At 31.0% G+C, this 21239-nt stretch overlaps 1 protein-coding gene across 5 annotated transcripts in view; it reads right to left on the reverse strand.

Moving 5' to 3' along the window:
• Cnksr2 (connector enhancer of kinase suppressor of Ras 2) overlaps positions 1–21239 on the reverse strand; it is a 304624-nt gene that overhangs the window by 130049 nt on the left and 153336 nt on the right. For 3 of the 5 annotated variants that reach the window (XM_004670647.3, XM_004670646.3, XM_004670648.2), the window contains exons 9-10: positions 12363–12509; positions 2196–2329 (exon numbers count right to left, since the gene is read on the reverse strand). In XM_004670647.3, the coding sequence (XP_004670704.1) occupies positions 2196–2329; positions 12363–12509 (281 nt within the window). The remainder of the gene's footprint in view (positions 1–2195; positions 2330–12362; positions 12510–21239) is intronic. The other 2 variants (XM_045140782.1, XM_045140781.1) reach the window with 1 other exon arrangement.

Raw genomic sequence — 21239 nt, forward strand, 5'->3', positions numbered from 1 at the left:
TAATGAAACTGCATGTATAGTCAGTCAAAACTAATAAAATTCCAACCAAATTCCATATGCTTCATACAAAAATATACCTTCTTTTAGAGAAGATACATTTATCATATTTTTTCTGAATGACCATTTTCAAAGAATGTAATCAGATAGAAAATTCTCAATCTGACATGTAGTCCTTTCTTTTCTTTCTCTTTAAGATGAAAAGCTTTTATTATTTATGACTCAAATTAAACATAAAACTTATATATGTTCATATAGCACCAAAATTTCTATCCTATATAAACAAATGTTTTAATTTGGTAAGAAAAGATTGTTCAGAAAAGTTAAATTAGGTCATTCACATTCATTGTTAATATGAGAACATGGAAAAAAAATGGCCAAGTCTGTATATGCAAAGACAAGGACAACTATGAAAAAATAAAAACAAAACCCTGTAATTTCAAGTCAAATGAAACAATGCAGATCATTTAAAGAAAGCTGTGGTTCAAGCGGACATTGATGCTTGCATTGTTCTGACTGCTGTATCAAACACTGTAAGTGATAATTGGATTCATAATGTATTTAGAATGCTCTGTACAATTATATAGTGACCCACTAAGCTAAACTAAAGTCAGAGTAAATGCTATTTAAAAATAGGATTGAAATGTTCTGAGCATTCAAACCATACTGACAAAACAAGGACCTACATCAACATTTCATCCTCTCAGTATTATAAAATACCGTGTTCAAGCTTTTTATTCATTGCAGTATACTGCCTTAATATCTTTACCACAGTCAGAAGAAAAAATATGTCCATCTGAACTGTTACATTAAATATATCTGTCCCAGAGACTCTTTATAACATGTTTACCTCTAGCCAAGAAAAAAATAATAAACATTTAAAAATTACAACAATTTTATAAAAATGTTTTATGTTTATCCATAAATGTAACCCTAGAAAGAACAAAGTATCTCAAATAGCTACATGAAAACAAAAATATTTCCAATAAATATTAAAACAAACAATAGAAGAGTCACTTCCCATTTGGAATACACAATTTCACTGCTTCTCATATGAATATTCAGGAAGTCTGACACTCCAAAAAATTAAAATGCAACCTATGTTTTTATGATGATATTGGCTGGATTTGTACATCTGGTTATATTGAACATAAGAATGAAAATCATATGTTAGAAAAATTCACAAAATATCAGCTCAGAAAAGTATTTTCTTATGTTTTATATGTCTGTATTTAATTTAAAAAATAGGAATTAAAATCACCATAAAATTGACTATAATTTTATCCCTAGATGGAAACTTAATATTTGCATATAAACTTTATTTCCATGTCACATCTGGATAGGTTAGCATTATCTTATCCAATAGAATAAAATGCTTCTGAAACACTGGACTACTAAGGCAAAGAATAATGAAAACTAAACAGGGAATTTAACATATTGAAAAAAAATTACTATGGATTTAAAGAAAAGACCTTTAATAACAATCAAGATAATAATCTTTGAATGACTGTAAAACTATTTTTAAAACTAAATAAAATTCTTTGTGATTGCTATTAATTATCTCTTTTCTATATTTTCTTAATCCACAAGGCTGACTATCAATGCTTTGGGACAAAATGCATGATGGAAAAGAGCCGTATCCTCTATCATACCCAAGAATTTTGATTAAGAATCTGAAAAATAAATGGAAATACTTCAAGAAATTTAGAAGATATATTTTAAAAGGAATTAATTCTCTTATATTTCCCAAAATACTGATAAATTAAGCAAAACTCAAGACACTAAAGTTTTAGGAGAAAAACGTTTCCTATTTCTTCTTATCCTCATCCTTATCAAAAATATCTCTTTTCATCTACATCATAGAAATGATAAAAATTATCCATAAATTTTCTTTTAAAATGTACAAAATACTTTAAGTTGCAATTTCTTGGGGCTTCTCACTTATTCATTACATTGTATAATTATCCTAATTCTTCAATATAAGCTACTCAATGCATGATAAATGTTTAATAGAATTCAGTTAAAATATTACTAACAAAAGTGCATTTGCTGTAATGAGAATAATTTTGTAGAATGTATTCAAAATTCCTGAGAAAATATTCAAGCTCTTTCTCAAGAACTGACTTAACAGTGTATAAGCTATTAGGTCAGTCTTTATCCTGTAGCTGCCCAGAACAACATGATCGATAGTATTATACCTGGGAATATATGGTTCTGCAGGAGGAGGGGGAATGTAGAGATCCTGAAGAGCAGAACTATCTCTTTTGGTGGGTGTACTGATGGTGCTGGAAGGCGTGGCAACGCTGCTTGTGGGACTTCTAGGTATAAGAGGCTGGTTAAAATGAAAAAAGAAAATACACACGCACACAAACAACACAAAACAACAATGACACATAGTTATCATTTTAAAGTGATCTGTTTTTGCAAAGTTTTTGAACTTGGCTGAAATTAAGATGGATATTATTTATACCCAGATATTCCAAAGCTAAATACTATATAATAGAGGTTTCCATATAGTTCCCAACTCACCTTTTCCTAACAGCTATTTATAAAGTAAAAACCAATCTCTTATGATTGGAAGACATCTTATAAGTTAAAACTTATTTAAATTATGTTTGTCAGAATGTCATTTTGAAAACTAAGAGAAATTTTTAAAAGAATTAGCTCACAAACTAATATGAGAAAGGTATTTTGGATATTATCAAACATAAAGACAAACTGTACACCTTTTGTAGAGTGTCATAGATTCTCACAGAAGGTAACACAATGGAGTATTAAGGGTCAATATGAAATAGTATTTTCCAAGAAAATGTACTTTTTTGTCAATATAAATATAGCTAGTTTTCCTTTCATTGTCATTTTATGGTACTTCTTCAACGTATAGTATGGTGGGTGATTAACGTGATAGATCATTTAATCCATCATAGGCACACATATTTATCACATAAGATGTTATTTACTTTCAGATCTATAGATTTCATATTAACAATATTACGTACTGGATAGGAGTGTTTATTCTCAAACTACTGTATATACTGAATTAATAGTACATTAGGATACATCAGCTTAAGAACACTATTAAGTCCCTTACTCAGGGAAGTTGAAAATAATGTCTTAGTTTGATAAATTATCCTAAAGTGAAAGTAAAACTCACTGTTTTCTATGTTTGCCTTTCATATCTTACTGGTTAATTATACATACAATTAACATAAAAGAATTTTAATGAGCTCTCAAACACAATAATAATGGTAGCCAAATTGCATCTTCACATAAAATTTTGCTGTTTTAGCTGGCATGAAACACTTTTGGCATTTCTAGATAGATTCACAATTCTACTACTTCAACATGCAATGCTGGACACTCAAATAAATGCATATTACAACTATTTTATATCATGACAATACTTTCATACATATAACCAAAAATTGTTCAAAAAGCCAGGCATAAATACAATGAAAAGTACAATGCAGGTCACTAGGATAGGCTACATAGTTCAGTAATTGGTTCATTATTTTGGCTTCTTTTTTACAACAGCTCACTTTAAGTTTGAAATCACAAATCCTACCAACATAATGGTTAAGTTTAAATGTATAGGAAATAAAATTTAAAGTAAAAGAAAGAAATGAAATGATAATATATTTCCAGGTTTTACAATATTCTTATGTTTTAAATGTCAGGAGCTTTATATTACCTGAAGAATTTTAAGACATTATGAAAATATGCAATAAAGACTTCTAAATCAATACTAAATTTTGGAATAGAATTCAATTGAACTATACATGTCATGTAGAAACAAAACATTTGGTAATGGGAAATCCTGAGATTATATATGTGATCAGAGGAATCACTTGTACTGTTGAACATTATGAAGCCTGTGGAAATAAATAACTGAATTCATACTAAGGCTATATTTCATTCCTATACAACAAATATTTGGTTCAGTGACATGGACATATATACAGACACATATGTACTATGATTGTTGCTTATAGTTCTTTTACTCTGTCACTATATGTTGACTATAAATGACATTTAACAGTAAATTTGGCCAGAATTTTATAATATAAATGCAGTAAAGAAAATCTTTATAATACTATTACAAATTAATAAAAGTATGCTTTCTAGTGTTCAAATATTGTACTTTAACTTTAAAATATCATAACATTATAAGTGAACTTAAAACCAAATGCTAAAAATATGCTTTAAAAATAATGTAACTTGGGCTGGGGAGATGGCTTAGTAGTTAAAGGCGCTTGCTTGCAAAACCTGATGGCCTGGCTTTAATTCCCCAGTACCCATGTAAAACCAGATGAACAAAGTGGCACATACATTTAAAGTTTGTTTGCAGTAGCAGGAGGCCTTGGTATGTCCATACTCATTCTTTGTCTATCTGACTCAAATAATTTAACTTAATTGTTTATTGTCTTTTCTCTATTTTAAGGTCATTAGTTATTTTGAGTACTCCTCCCCTTTAACCATCTATTGAGATAAAGATTATTTTTTCTTGTTTAATAGTTATCTTCTCCATGAAAGGAAAGAAGAAATAGTAGTCAATGTTTACAAATATATTTAAATATTCCTTAAATATGAGATAAAGACTAAGAGTACCTTCTCTTCTGCCTGGACTATTGCAAAGATTGTTTATTCAGAATACCTGTATGTTTCTACTCTAGTAGAGTTCAATATTAGCCATGTCAACTTTCTTCAATTTTTTTCCTGTTTCTACTTTGAGCAAATTGTTATTAATGTCATCAGTTAATGTGATTAGCTTAATCGAAAAATAAAGGAAAAAGACTAAAAAGTATTTAAATAGATACCAGGTTTGATTATGTCACACTGGTTCAAGTGACTTAACTGGTTAAAAGAAAAACTGACTTCTTACAGAGATAAAAAAGAATTAGTTCAGTCTGCTGTTTAACTCAACTGGCTAGTTACTTTACTGGCTGATAAAGAAATTATTTTAACTGGCCTATGTATATCAAGTGGCTTGCCAAGTAAAGCTCATAGTGAATATTCAATATATTCTCTATATAGACAGTCATTTTACCTACTATTTATGCTATTATTCTCAAGGTATAGAATGAAAATATTCCTTCAAATAATCATATTAAAAACCAACTTTGACATTAGCAATGCAAAAAATAAATAAAACTAACAGAAACTTCCTGAGAAGATACATGGTACAAAGGGGGTCTCCATGAAGATTTACAATTGTAATATCTGAAACGTTTTTAAATTTTTGTATAAAATATAGTGTAAAATCAACTGACTAAAAGAATTAAAAATTAATTAAAAACTTTAGGATGGCAGTAACAACTGACCAAATCAAACATGTAACAAATTATATAATTAGCTGAAATCAGTAAGAAATTCCCAATTTTGACATTAAAAACATACCTACCACCAGTGACCATTTGTGTGAAAATACATAGAAAATATCAAATTTAGCTTGTCTCTTAGAATTTAATAGGTGTGTTTATTACATTCACGACCCATATTCCCCAACTAGGAGGGTCCCTGGGGAGAGGGAGGACAGGGAGAAGGCTAACAATGGTACCAACTTGACTGTATTCACTGAGTACAAAACTAACTTAAAAAATTGAAAAAAAATCTAGTAATAAATTGTAAAACAATATATTTTCTATTATCCTAGTAAAATTTACTTTAAATCATTTGTCTATAACATTGTATAAAGAAAGAAGCAAGCTGGGTGCGGTGGTGCATGCTTTTAATCCCAGCACTTAGGAGGCAGAGGTAGGAGGATTGCCATGAGTTTGAGGCCACCCTGAGACTCTAAAGTGAGTTCCAGGTCAGCTTGGGCTAGAGTGAGACACCTACCTTGAACCCCCCCCAAAAAAAGTAACTATTAAAATTGAAGGAGTTTAAACTTAAGAAAAAGTAAAAATAAAATTTAATATTCACAAATTTGATATTTTAAATGTTGGTAAAATTTATGTGGGAAAAATTATGTACTAACAACATTAATGGCTAAAAATATCCAAAATGTTTTAACACTACATTATTGCCTATTACTATTCAATTAAGTATAAAGCTTCAATATAACTTGTCCCACTATGGTATATAATCAAGTATATAATCATTTTGAATCCCCATCCAAAGGAATTTGTTTATTGGGAGGACCTTGTTATAACATTAGGTTAAATCATCCTTATGATATAAAGCTCTTCTTCTACATGCTAAATAAGGCTCCACCACGGAAGGTATGTTTCCATATACATTTTTATTTTTGTAAAACAAGTGTGATAAGAGTTCTACAGGTCTCTGCCATTTATCTCTATGAATGTTTAAATTCAAAATAAAATCATTGTATACATCTCTTTAAACATACACTAATTAGCTTAGGCCAATTAATGTCAACTTCTTATTACCAACAGGACTGAAAAATCTTCTATTACACATGCATTTTCAGTTGTTATTTAAAACTATATATTTTGCAGTCATATTCTAAGTTATCTGGCATAAAACTTCCTCTGAATCATGAGTGATAAGTTTAGCAAAACATCCTAATCATTAAGCTTACGCATCATGGGAAGATTGTGGTTGTTGTAAAAGGAAATATTATTTTTGTTAGGAATCAAAAATACAATTTTAATTCATTTGATAAACAAGTCTTTTGTGGCCCTCAATTCTAACATCACTGGGGTAAATGACCATATGTGAAGGGTATTATTGTACCTCTGAAGCTCCTATGGTACAATTAGGAATAATTAACACACATTCTTAAAAAGCTATATTTGATGTTGAGGTTTTACTTGAAATAGTTTACATTTTAAAATCTCTTGGTAAGTGCATCGTAAGTTACTTATCCCTCTGCCTAGTATGTTTTTCAACTATAATAGAGATATAAGAATGAAACCAGTGACATCAAGACATCCCCAGCATTATAGATGGAAACACAATAGGCAGGTAGTTCTAAAATTCACTAACACCAAATTTACACAAAGTTTGTTTTTGCTTTTCAGGGGAAAATACCAATTGAGATACAAGTAATTACATCGAGTGTAAAACTTAAATCATTCATTTTATTTACTTTTGGGAATAAGCACAGGTTCAATAAGATTGCAATATCCCAATATTCTAGTACAGAACATTTATAGAAGTCCTTACTCAGTTCAGACATATTCTTGTTAAATTCCCAATACTAGCATTAATTTGCAGCAGACTATTTCTTTAACAATTTTTTCCCTTAATAACATAAACAAATGCCCCATAGAAAACACATTCTGGATTTGGGAAGAAAAACTGCATACAATCTTATATGGTTCATGACTATGTAAAGAATGTTGGATATAATCTGAAATAATACTGTGCAGTTTTTTCCTAGCCATGCTTTTCTTAGGTAGCAAATAATTTGAAAAAAACATAAGCAACGGACATGAATGTAGTTAAAATTCTTTCACTTGCATGCTTCACAGCTTCTACTAGAATCCAAATTTGCAAATTTGAAAGGTTTGAATCTTCTTTAATAAGCATGTAAATATTCTGTTCTTTCTTTCAAATAATGGAATTAATGAGAAAACCATTTATACTTGAATTTAAAAAATACAGATATTATGATCACAAAGATACATATGTTTTACAATATAGAACAGACCTCAGAGTCCCATTACAAAATGGCTTTTTCCAACAAATCACTGACTTTTGCATACTGTATTGAGGCTAAGACTGGTGTAATCTTGTTCTGTCCAAACTTATACAAATAATTAAACAGCAATATTAAATTTTGATGTCCTGTGTTTCAAATAAAAGCAAATATATTTTTTGGACATTTGCTAAAGGCAGAATGGCTGTTTGTATCATGTGATAATTACAATCAGTGCTAACACTACAAAATTATTTGGCTTGATAATACAAATGTGACTCAGATCCTTTAATTAATTAAACATTGGTGAATGAAAAATGTGATATGATAGTAGTTGGTTGCAACTACTTATTAAATTGAGCATGTAAAATACAAAATTGCTACTGTTTCCCAGGCAACACGATTACATTTTTTAGTTAAAAAATTTACTTTCTTTTCTCATATCATACCTCATACTGATTCTCTCTTCAAAACATGGGCTTAAAACAAAATTCTCAGAAACATACTATTTATTAGAGGTTTTTCTGTCAAATTAATCTGTAAAGTGAATATTGAAATGAATTTTATGGCTAATATGTGCTTTGATTTTTACAGAATGACTTTATCCATTTATATTTGTCTGTACTTGAAATTTAATGTAGTTATGATCCTGTAATTATTATACCATCTGATAGACAAAATGGATTGCTATGACTACCTTCTATTTCTTTTTCTGCTCAAGATTAAGTATTCTGTAACAATGGTATAAAGTTAAAAATAAACCATAAAATTTAAATGTAAAACCAGAAAACCACACAAATAAATATGGTATTAACATAAGAGATTAATGTATTAGAATACAATTTAGGTATATTAACCTAATCACACAGTGTAAAGAAACTTTATATAAAAATGCCTTGAATATGCCTAAATTAATTTATTGACTTCAATAATTATTTTCTAGACGCATTGTCCAAGAAAAAGATGGGTTTTCAAGTATTTTTAAAACTCTCAATGATGACCTCAAGGAAATTTTTTGGAAGTGTCCAGCAAATTCTACCATGTATCTCTTGTGAGAAGAAAATGATATTGCCCATACATTCTTGTAGTCTGTGATTTTAAAATTAGAACCCAAAACCTCTAAATATATATGTCTCAGTTTATCCAACATTCCCTGGGATTTATTACATTGATAGAAGAACATGACCTTCAACAATCTCCACATTTACCCATATCCAGGAAATTCATAAAGAGTGTTACTAATGAGATATTTTGAAAACTAACTCTCAGAAAGCAAATTATCCCTGGTTTATCTTGCTAGAATAAGAGATTCTATCTATCTCAAGTAAGGTATCTTTGCAGTTTATAAAAGTATGCAGATGACAACAGAATACATTTTTTCATATGTAATTAAATCTGCATAGAGTATCTAAGAAACCTTTAAGTCCTTTAGTTCTATTACAAAATGTTGGAGAAATCAGGAATTTATCAAAAGAGCTGCCAAATCTCATGAAATATGCTGATGAAATTTCTCTGTAAGTATGAAGTTGAATTGTATGCTTTTGCTTATTTGGCTATGATTTCAAAAAATGCTAAATTAAAATAAATTGCAATATTAATTAATATTAAAAGATCACATTTTGGGCTGGAGAGATGGCTTAGCGGTTAAGCGCTTGCCTGTGAAGCCTAAGGACCCCGGTTCTAGGCTCGGTTCCCCAGGTCCCATGTTAGCCAGATGCACAAGGGGGCGCACGCGTCTGGAGTTCGTTTGCAGAGGCTGGAAGCCCTGGCGCGCCCATTCTCTCTCTCTCCCTCTATCTGTCTTTCTCTCTGTGTCTATCGCTTTCAAATAAATAAATAAATAAATTTTTTTAAAAAAAGATCACATTTTATTTTAGTAATTAAACTTTTACTTTAAAACGTGGTATTATTTAACAACCCTTTATTTTAGGATACTTGTGAATATAGTTTTCTTGTATAAATAAACTGATACCTTTTTAGTTTAAATGACTTTTTTAAAAAAAGATGCATGACCTAGCCACTTCTTCCATGTTATACAAACTGCTATGTATTGTCTGAAAATTCTAACAGATAAACCTGGTAGTAAAAAGAGGAAATAGATCTGCTGAGCTAATTAAATGTCACATATCCCTGGTACAGCTTTTAATTAAAGTTATTTCCTTATAGAGCACTACTAACCCACCACAAAAGAACTAATGCACAATTTAAGTTTGAATGCTCAAGACTTATGTTTAGCTAAATTAATGGGCACTTGGCCTCTAACCTATTTGTACAGATAGCAGAAGTATGAATACAATAATTATCACGTGAATGTCTACACAGAGGATTGTTACTACATTACACATGAAGTTTCACAACTGAGGTTGTTTCTTCAGGAGTGCAAAGAAAATGTGACCACAGATAAAGTTAGGAACGAATCTCAAACTGCCTCCAAGACCTTCTCATCCCACTGTTTGACTCTTCCCCTTCTAGGAGAATCTACCTTCAAACTCCTGCTTTTGCCCACCTTTGCTTTAACCAAAATACACATTCTATAAAGATTCTGATGAGGTATTTTCTATTATGCTTCAATGTGTCTATTTTAGCAATGCTTTATGATCAAGAGAGAACTCTATCATGGTGTAATTTCCAGTCCTCACGTTATGTTGCAGATGTATTTGGTATTGGTGGTGGAAAAGTTATTGTCAGTTACAGAACTTAACCTATTTAATTAAACACAAGCCCTTGTTTTAGCACTACTAGGAAGAATTAAGTTAACATTAATACTCTTCCTACTGCTCTGTAAAAGGTCAACCACTTAAGTAATTTTCAAAGATGTTTAAGTTATTTTGATCTTTCTAGTAGTCATGCTATCTATTGCTAATGGACCTTGGACATTGTAGGTGACCTAAATTCAGTTAAAACAACAAATTAGAAAAAAATATGTTGCTAATATATAAGTATTTTTGTAAATCTTGTTATTTCTTGATTTTAATATTCTAGCTTAAAAGGAATGAGGAATAAAGCATTACTAATGATCTGATGAGGCTGATTTATTGGCATTTGAGAATGTATGTAATGAAAAAGTTCCTTAAAATTTACTATGATTACATTGTAAAGATAATGTTACTTCTTAAAAGGTCTTCATTTTCTAATTTTGAACAAAAATACCAAATGTATGCATAACAAATATAGCATTGGTTTCCAATTATTTCATCAGGTTATATAAGTGATTGTTAATCGTGTACTATAACATTAACTTTCCACCTTGTGCTTATGGAAAAGAATCTCACAAAATTATCACATTATTTCCCAAAGAAATTCCTTCAAACAGAGAGCATGATTCAATAAAAACACAGTATGTTTTAGGCCTTCAAGACCCTTTAAGAGGGACTGGAAAAGAATTAATAAATGTAATCATATAGATAATAGCAAATAACTGTAAGTTTTGGCTTTCTTCAGTTTTCCTACCCATTTAAAGTTTGAAAATATCTTTGGGGTAGTCATGTCAATGAGAAACTTCAGGGCGTACCAGAAAGTAATTTATAATGTAGTGAGAAAAATGTGATGTGATGGAAAAGTCTGATGTACTCATCCATGACTTAGTGATATAAAAAGCCTCTGAACTTTAGTGATCAAATATTACTGATATAAACTGTAAGTCAAGTACATTTGGGCATATTAATCTAGTTTAGTTTATATTTATTCATTTGAAAAATAGAAACTTTCTCATTGAAAATTTAAAGACATTTATATATTTATTTATAATGAACATTTTATATGTTTTATAATTATTTAGATATAATAATTTTGAGGCTAGTAAGTGGCCAGGCATGTCTAACGGGGAGTTTCCTTAATAGGAAAATGATCCATAAGTCATAAATAGTAATAACAGAGATCTTAGTAACAATTGTCCTATTATGGCAATAATGTACATTCTTATATTTCCTTTTAATCTGGACCTCGGTCAGTATTATAAATTTAATGGAAATATATATATGTATTTTAAAGAAAAAAGACTTCTATAAAAAGGTATTGGTGTACTCTTTTTAAAAATGTATGTTTTGAAAAAAATGTAAGTTTCATAAAAGAAATATTTCAGTGATATGCTTGACTATGTAGTGACTTAAATAAAAGAAAATGCATTATTTTTCTGCCTTTGTTCAATCATAATATTTCTTAAGTTTTTATATAATCCTTAAAATATGATTTATCAGCATCCATACTAGTAGTTTAAGGTGAAGTTTTATGATGGAAGAAAAGTATAAAAATTCTAGTGCATCTATTTCCATGTAGGTAAAAAAGTGAAAGAAATCAGGAAAAAATCAAATTACGTAGATTTTAACTACTGATTTGAAAATTCATGTTTCTACTACTTATAAATTATTATTATAATTTCATAACTTGATTTAAATTAAAATAATTCTATATTCTATCAACTAAATTCTTTCAGAACTATCAATAATTTATAAAATGCAAGATTATAGTAAAAATAAACCTCAAAGTTTCATTCATCTCTGTATTTTGACACAGCCTGACATTTTGGATTTATATTGTATTTACAAATTAAAGCAGTGTTATTATTTGGGTTTTAGTAACCTTTTCAGATTTCATCACAATTAAGCCTATAAGGATATGCTGTTAAAAGATAATTTCACAAACAAATTTTCAAAAGCATACAAGTTTAATCTATATGTTGCTGAGATGAGGCACAAAAAGAAGCATTACTGAGAAAATCTATGGCTAAAATGATGGTGTATGACTTATGATTAAGCTTCATTACCTGCAGAGCAAGGGGCTTCCATCTCATATTTTTCAGTAAAGCTGGTGCTGAGGTAAGCATGCTCTGAGGTCGCTTTTTCAAAGTTAAGATAACACCACTCGGGTCCTCTCGTAGTGCATTCACCAAATTTTTCAACTGCCACCCCACCTGGTAACCAGCAAAATCATTACAATAAAATTGAGGTACAGTATTCAAAGATTTAATGTTCTCCCCCTTTTAATAAGAATAGTAAAAAAAATCACATAATTGGTGTATCATCCTATCAATTTTTAGGGTATATACTCAGAAAGAAGTTTTATGTTTGAATTGATTTAACCATGTTATTACAATAGAGTCAAGATAATGGACATTTACCATGTCAACGCAGAGACTAAAACAGTATCCACCACTGGAATGATTTGGGATGTAAAGAAATTTTGTCACCATAAATGCTGCTCAGCTGCTAGTTCAAGGTCAAAGCACTGTTCACAAGTACAATTTAAAAATCCATATGCCAGGAAACAATGAGTTGGCAATTCCCTGAGCTTACAAACCACACCACATGCTTTCTCATCACCACCTTTTAGAGCTATATGATTACAAGTGTGTCTATAAATCTACTGATATTATACTACCAATAGCTGATACTGACAACCAAGGTAACATTCTGATGCAAGGCCAGCAGCATCAATGAAATAAACTTTTTATCATGCTATTAAGAGGATAAAAATGACAGGGTAATGCTTCTCCAATGAAGCAATTGTTTGAAATGTGTTGCACATAATCTTATAAACTTAAAATACAGTGTACTAAATTTAATGAAGCCATTATTTGAAGATCACCTCAAAACATGTTATATACTGAAACAAAAGACTTGATAAATGATTTGAAACCTGGCTAAACAGTTATTTATGTTAATTCACTCATTAACCTTGAGAAATTTTAAACATAGAATAATTTTTGTTAGTTTGCTTTCAAAATGGACTAGTGAAGCTGTATCAGGTAATTTCAAGAACTATGCTTTAAAGAAATACATTAAGATATATTATTCCATTGTTTGTTTTCACATTTTAAACAGAACCTTTTATTCCAAGTCTAATGGATTACAATACCCAAGGAAGTGTTTTACAAATATACTGGGTCAAAATTTAAACTAGACTGCAAACAGGATTTAGCAAATGATAGCAATGTTATTTCCTCCTTGGTACTCAAGTAAAAAATGATAGATGTCTTTTGTATGCTGTTCATCATCATTTTTTTTTTTTTTTTTGCCTGGAAGATACTACTGAATCTGGAGAGCATGAGCACCTCCAGCAAAAGAAGCAAAGATCCATAAAGACTATGAAGTAGTTTGGAATGTAGCCACTTTAATTTAACAGCAGGCTTAGGTATATTCCATGAGCATTCACTTAAAGACTAATTTAACCATGCCCAGAGTGATAGTGAAGAAAAGGAATCAAGTCAATAAAGAAAATAATATGATGCTTGGAACCCAGAGGATCCTAGAAATTAATCAAAGTGATCACTATGATAGTTGACTAACATGAATAAGAAGCTCCTTTTCTAAAAAGGCATTATCACAGATTAACAAAATAATGGAAATTTTGAATATTTCCAATTGTACATAAGTGGGTTGTGACATGGCCAAAGGTATATCACATTGATTTTTATTCCTCTAATAGCTAAGTAGTGTCCCAGTAGCAATTTCTACAAGCTGAATCAAAACAAATGTGTTCCAATCCATGCACTGATTTGCTTGGCAAAAAAGAGCAAAATTTGACAATTTGTAGGGAGAAAGCATGTTATTTATACAAAAATTATGATCAATTTATTAAATGACAGCCACACTTTATTATTTACTAGAATATTTATTTTATATTAAGCAATTGAGTCATGGATGTCTTTCTTGCAGCACTATCATGACAATTTTATTCTGCTCACAAATTTCTTTGCATTTTTGGGGGGAATGTGGTCACTGTGACTATTTGAAGATTTAAATCTAGGGATTTTTCTGTGAAATGCATAGAACAATTTAATGGTCTTTTTTCATATTATTTGTGAAAAATAACTAAAAATAGATTGTTTATCCATGAGAAAATAGAATTGTATTTGAAAATAAAGTTAATTTTGGTGGATTTTATTTTACATATGTATCTTACTTAATTGCTGAAAAATTGGGTATATAATTTTACTCTTTTAACTAAACTTTCTTTTCTTTTCTTTTTTTTTTTTTTTTTTTTGGTTTTTCGAGGTAAGGTCTCACTCTGGCTCAGGCTGACCTGCAATTCACTCTGTAGTCTCAGGGCGGCCTCGAACTCTTGGCGATCCTCCTACCTCTGCCTCCCGAGTGCTGGGATTAAAGGCGTGCGCCACCACGCCCGGCATTAACTAAACTTTCTACAGTTATTGACATAACATTACCAATGTTTTCAACAAAAGCAAACAATTATAAGCCAAGAATCACATATAGCAAATATCTCTGGGTCCAAAATTTCTTTTGCTACCATAAAGAAATGACAGGACAAAAGCACGAAGACAAATGTGCAACATATGATACAGCATTGTTTAAACCTACATTGTGTGTTATATACATGCCAACTATTGAGGGATATAAAATGATTGTGTGTTACAAAGTTCCAAAATGGCACATATAAATCAATCTGTTTTGTTAAATATATATATATATATATTGTCATAGAGAAAATAACAATATATGATAATGGTTGTTACATTAAAGGGGAGCAAACACTGTAATATACATTCTTCTTTATATATTTAATTAATTAAAATTATGTCAATAAGCATAACTGGATTTCAGAAAAAGTAAAAACAGCAAAATTCAAGGATCTAGTCTTAGAATAGTAATAATTTAACTAGAATACTGTAAATATTCTGAACTGGTTAAAGATGCTTAAAATGGATGGAAAATTTCCACAGAAAGCACAGATTTAGAAAGGCAAAACCACATAAAATACTATACATATAGCAATGAGGAAATCAAATCTTGTCTGTGCATTGCAGTTTTAGATGATTAGCAACAGCAAATACAAATTAATTTTTAAAAAGGCATATTCAATAAGTTAAGAACTACAGTTACTTTTGATTCAGCAAGTGATTTTCAATAGCTCTACTTAATCATTAAGTCAGTTTCACACAACAATTTTTGGCTGAGGAATTAACAGCCTATCCCACTTTAAATAAATTTATTTTTGTTTATTTTTATTTATTTGAGAGCGACAGACAGAGAGAGAAAGAGGGAGATATAGAGAGAAGAATGGGCCTGCCAGCCACTGCAAACAAACTCTGGATGCATGTGCTACCTTGTGCATCTGGCTTACGTGGGTCCTGGGGAATCGAGCCTCGAACTGGGGTCCTTAGGCTTCACAGGCAAGCGCCTAACCACTAAGCCATCTCTCCAGCCCCTATCCCACTTTTTTTTTTATTTTAGAGAGAGAGGAAGGGGAGAGGGTGAGGGAAAGAGGAGAAGAGGAGAGGAGGAGAGGAGAAGAGAGGAGAGGAGAGGAGAGGAAGGACAGGACAGGAGAGAACGGGCACACCAGGGCCTTGGACCACCGCAAATGAACTCCAGATGCATGTGCCACTATGTTCATGTGGTTTACATGAGTTCTGGGGAATCAATTCTGGACCCCTAAACTTTGCAGACAAGCCTTAAGTGCTAAGCCATCTTTCCAGCCACTATTGCACCCTTTTATATAGCATAGGGTAAGTTTTAGCTTTATCAGTCTTACTTTTTTAGTACTTGTAATGAGATGAAATAGTAACAAGATATCATGACTTATCACTTGAATAGCTCTTTTTATTTCCCTAATGTTCTCTTAAATATCTTAATTCAGAAAATTTCTATTTTCTGTTTTCTAGTTCTTATTGCCTTGCTATATAGTTAACTATTGTCCTCATTGTTTTAGCATATGTGATGTGGCCCTACAACTCTAGAAAAAATGATCTCCAGCTCTAGTTATCTTTTATTATAACATATTATAACATATTTGCAGTCATGTAATGATGCATACTATTGTCCTGAAATTTTGTATCCTTTACTTAAATAATTACACTTGACACATTACAGTAGAATATGAGTAGATGTTATAATATATTGAGGCATTCATGTGTGCATTACAATGTTAAGAAAGTTGGGAGAGTAAAGAGCTAATTGTAACCATGTACTCATGTCAAAATAAATAAAGAAATGCATCTTAATAATTTTTTAAGGTTTGTTTTATAATTTTCGATTTAAGCTTCTTGGAAAAGCTTAAAACTATTAGATGTGATAGACTTAATTAGAAACCATGTGAAAATTTAGTACTAATATGAAAAAATGACTATATTATTTCCATTGGCTGCAGAATTTTTATATATTTAGGAGACAGAGAGAATTTTAAAGGAAGAAATGGTCCTAATGGCCACTAATATCAACAGTAAAGAGCAATAATATAGTAAGGAACCAAAGCACAAAGTTTTAAAATAGTCTACAAATAAACATAGAAACTCTAATAATCAAGATACTACACACACAAAAAAGGAATTGACTGACATGTGGAAAGTTAGCTCAACATCAAGACAGTTTCAATAATTGTGCACAGACCAACTGGTTACAGAACTTCCAAAGTCACAATACATTCCAGCTTTAACAGAGTGGGTAGGAACAGACAAATACATAACAGATTAACCTGAATAGGGGTATGTGGTCCTGCTACATCTCTGCCACCTTGTTTTCCATCTTCTCTTTCTCCAGTAACTGAATGTTTCCCTTACGCTAATGTTTCATGCGATCTTCTGAAAATTCACTTATCTAGTTTCCTACATATGACTGCAAGATCTTTCTAACCATTCCTGTTTCCTATCAAAACTCTAGCCACATACTCCAAATGTTCAGTTTATTGCTGTGACTAGCTACTGAGTAGTCAAGTATGAATAAACAGTTTCATGTGCTAGCTTCTTTATATTAAATTATTTCAATTTATATTTTCATTCTTACAATAGTTCACTGAGGTAAACTATTAAATTAATCTGCATATGAAGAAACTCAAGCAAGAAATGGCTCTTTTTGTTCAAGATTAATAAGATATTAAGTGTTAGCTCTAGAATTTACATTCAAGTCTGTCTAGTCCTATAGCACAGTATTTCATGTAAATATTCACTGGTATCTCAAATGAAAGTAGTATTTTCTAACACAAACTGATTATCTCCTTGATTTCATTCACTAATACTACTAATAATAAATTTCTATATTATCCTCTCAATTTTGGGTCACTTATGACTGTTTCCCTCTTGCTAATACAAATATGTATTAAAAAAATTCCTAGCAATTTGGCACCTCTTCAGCCTGACTTAGGTAAGTACCTACTTCTACACTTAAAACAGCCCTTCCCTTTCTTCTAGTCATTTATGGCTCCAAAATACCACTTTGTACAAAAACTTTGGATAGTTCTCCAGACTTTCAGCTTTTTTTTTCAAGTGTTTGTATTTAATATGTATCTCAAACATGAATATATATTAGAATTACCTTAAAGACATTTCAAGGGACAAGAGTGCTGAATTTAATCCCCAAACTTTTGATCCAGTAAGTGTTGGGTGGGAGTCCAGTAACTGGACTTTAAAAAAAATACAAGTCTACAAATGATGTTAATGCTACTTGGTGACCTGCAGTTTTAGAACTGCAACAATAAAAGATGGGATCCTTGAAGGCAGTTACTGGACCATGACTGGAATATTTTAGATGCTTAACATATTTTTGAGATTGGCCATTATAACTTAAATCAGTAATTCACTGTGTGCCTTGTAGCATAGATACAATGGTGAATTCAGCACAATATGTGCCTCATTAAATTTCACAGTGAGCACAGAAGAGTTGAGCAAGCAAATAAGTATTTAGAACACACAGGGTGAAATACCACCATATAAAGGATACAGGCTACAGTATGAGCACCCCAAGGGGCATCTAACCCATTTCACACTTATGTGTTCAGGGAAGGTTTCTAAGTAGTCTAAGGTAAATTCCTTATATTGGTATAGGGGCAGATGAAAGTATGGAGTTGAAGGAATGAAGATCTAAGTGAGACAATGTATCTTTAGTTTGAGCAATTTTCTGTAGATCAATGTGGGTAGATGACAATGCAAGGGAGACAGATTCCTTATATTGGTATAAGAACAGATGAAAAGTATGGAGGTGAAGGAATGGAGATTTAAGTGAGACAAAGTATCTTTAGTTTGAACAATTTTCAGTAGTTCGATATGGGTAGATGACAGAACAAGGGAGAGATAAATGAGGTACAGGAAAGAAACAAATATGAGAGACTTTAAAAAAAACTGGACAATTAAGGTAGTTGGTTAAATGCTACACATATGTTCATCACAAACATCATGTTTCTCTTTAGCTGTATCCTCGCAAAGGCACTGTTCTTTCTCTCACTTATAAAATCTTACCTTATCCACCAAGGCAGTTCTTACATAAAATCTCTACCATAGAGCCACTGCTTATAACTATACTCATATTTTATAATGTGAATCTTATAATAATGTACCACGCTGGTAACATTTTGCTCATTATTTATTTTCCCTAACCTCTTCCTTTTACTTACCTTTACGGAACTAATTATGAGAAAAAAAAAACAAAACGGAATCTCATTTCTTTAGATATGCCCTGTAATCAATAATGTGCCTTACAGATGGAAGTTAATCAATATGTTAATAATTTAAATAGTGAAATATGGTAGGATGAGAATTAAATGTTCATTGACAATGAAGAACATTTAAACTAAAAAAAGGCTTAGGCTTGTATGTAAAAATCAATATGTAGCATTAAATTGTTTTTCTGAAGGTATCTTACTTAAAATATAAAAAAAGGTTTTTGCCTGGAGTGGTGGCACACGCCTTTCATCCCAGCACTCGGGAGGCAGAGGTAGGAGGATCGCTGTGAGTTCAAGGCCACCCTGAGACTACAGAGTTAATTCCAGGTTAGCCTGGACCAGAGTGAGACCCTACCTCAAAAAAAAAAAAAAAAAAAAGGTTTTTACTGCCCATACAGGAAAAAGTAATAAACTTGATATTAAAACTGTAACTGATGTTTTTGCCCTAAAATAAACTTTTTCCTTGTAAATGAACATTTAAAAAAATGTATTTCTATCAGATATCACAGCCCACATTTATTATAATGTGATTATTCAAAGAATACAACAGCAAATAAAATTCTTATTTGTCCTTGATGAATTCTACGATGTACATGTTATTTAAGCATGATTAATAAGCCATTGTTCCAAAAATCTTGTAGGAGTTGAAAATAGCTCATTTCTCTTTTTGTCGACATTTAATAGAGTACTTAATGTATATAAAGTTCACAGACTGGTATGAACCTTGTAAAAATTAACATATGTTTGGTATAAAAATTTTGTTTTATTAACTACAGATAATATTTTTCACATGTCTTACACTACTAATAATATACGCTAGGAAAATTCCACTTTTGTTTTTTTCACAATTATCCATTCCATGAATATAAATTAAAGAGCATGTATTTATTAAGGAACTCTACATAAAAAATTATTTTAAATCCTACCACAAAGCAACCAAAATTGTAATTCAGAGTACTCAGAAATATCCCAAGGATTACCCATTCTAAATAAAATCTTAGTATTAAGTTTTTACAAAGATTATTTATGAAGATTTTTTTCCGGACAAGATAAAATGAATATTAAAAATAAGAAATACAAGAATTAAATATTTTAATTAGGAGAAAACACAGCAATTTTATCTTTATTAATTTAGCCACTATATCTCTTTAACTTCACTCATATCTTTGAAAAATATTTATGTAGTGAAATAAGAACATGTCAAGGCATTTTTGGTTGTTTATAGGTGTTTTTAAAATGTGGCATAATTATAATGTAAAACTTGGGTCATGTTGAGCTGTTCAGAATTTGAATGTAAATGTGTTTTAATGACATTTCCACATGAATTTTAAATAGCGTTTTATATGAAGTGTATACATATATATGCCTAGATTTGAGTGTGTAGTATTTAAAAAAGAAAAGGATTATGCTGGGCGTAGTGGTGCATGCCTTTAATCCCAGCACTCAGGAGACAGAGGTAGGAGGATTGCCATGAGTTTGAGGCCACCCTGAGATTCCATAGTGAATTCCAGGTCAGCCTGGGCTAGAGTGAGACTCTACCACGAAAATCCAAGCCAAAAAAAAGGAAGGCACAAAGAGATAATATAATGTCAAAATGAACAGGGGAAAAAAGCCATCTTGAGTACCCATATATGCTAGTACTTTATCTAGAATGTATTTACCAATAATGAAGAAGTTCTGAGGGTTAAACAGAAGTTTTTGTTTGACTTATAAGAAAGTTAGTAGAAAAGAAGAATATTCACATTTTTTTCTTGAAGCTTTATGAACCACCCATACATTTCTCACCAAAGGTGATGAGTTTTCATATCCTGTTCCACCCTGAGTCCTTGTAACCTTTCACTTATACTAGGCGCACCCTCTGTGTCAATAACTACTTCTGTGGCTAGCTGATTTCAAAGCTGCATTTCAGCTTCTTGTACATATGGCTGTTTTTCCTTTCTTCCATTCCTGCATTGTCACTTGGGAATGTTGTGGTCGCTGAAGACCAATGGCTTATTTTAGAGGCTTGATGTTGTTCATTCATATGTGCTGTAAAAACTAAGTGAAAGCTAATTATACTCTTATTTCAGCACCATTCATGATGTTCTTGATTTCTCCAAATAATAATAATAATAATAATAAATAATTGAATCTGAAAGGCTCTGGTAGGAAGAGAAGAGGTTGTCACATCAGAGCAGAAGGCAAAACCATGGAGTGAACATCTGATTATATAATAGAGAACTGCAGTCCACAAAAGAATAGCAATATACTT

Source organism: Jaculus jaculus, chromosome X, assembly GCF_020740685.1.
Source record: "Jaculus jaculus isolate mJacJac1 chromosome X, mJacJac1.mat.Y.cur, whole genome shotgun sequence".
Lineage (NCBI taxonomy): Eukaryota > Metazoa > Chordata > Mammalia > Rodentia > Dipodidae > Jaculus > Jaculus jaculus.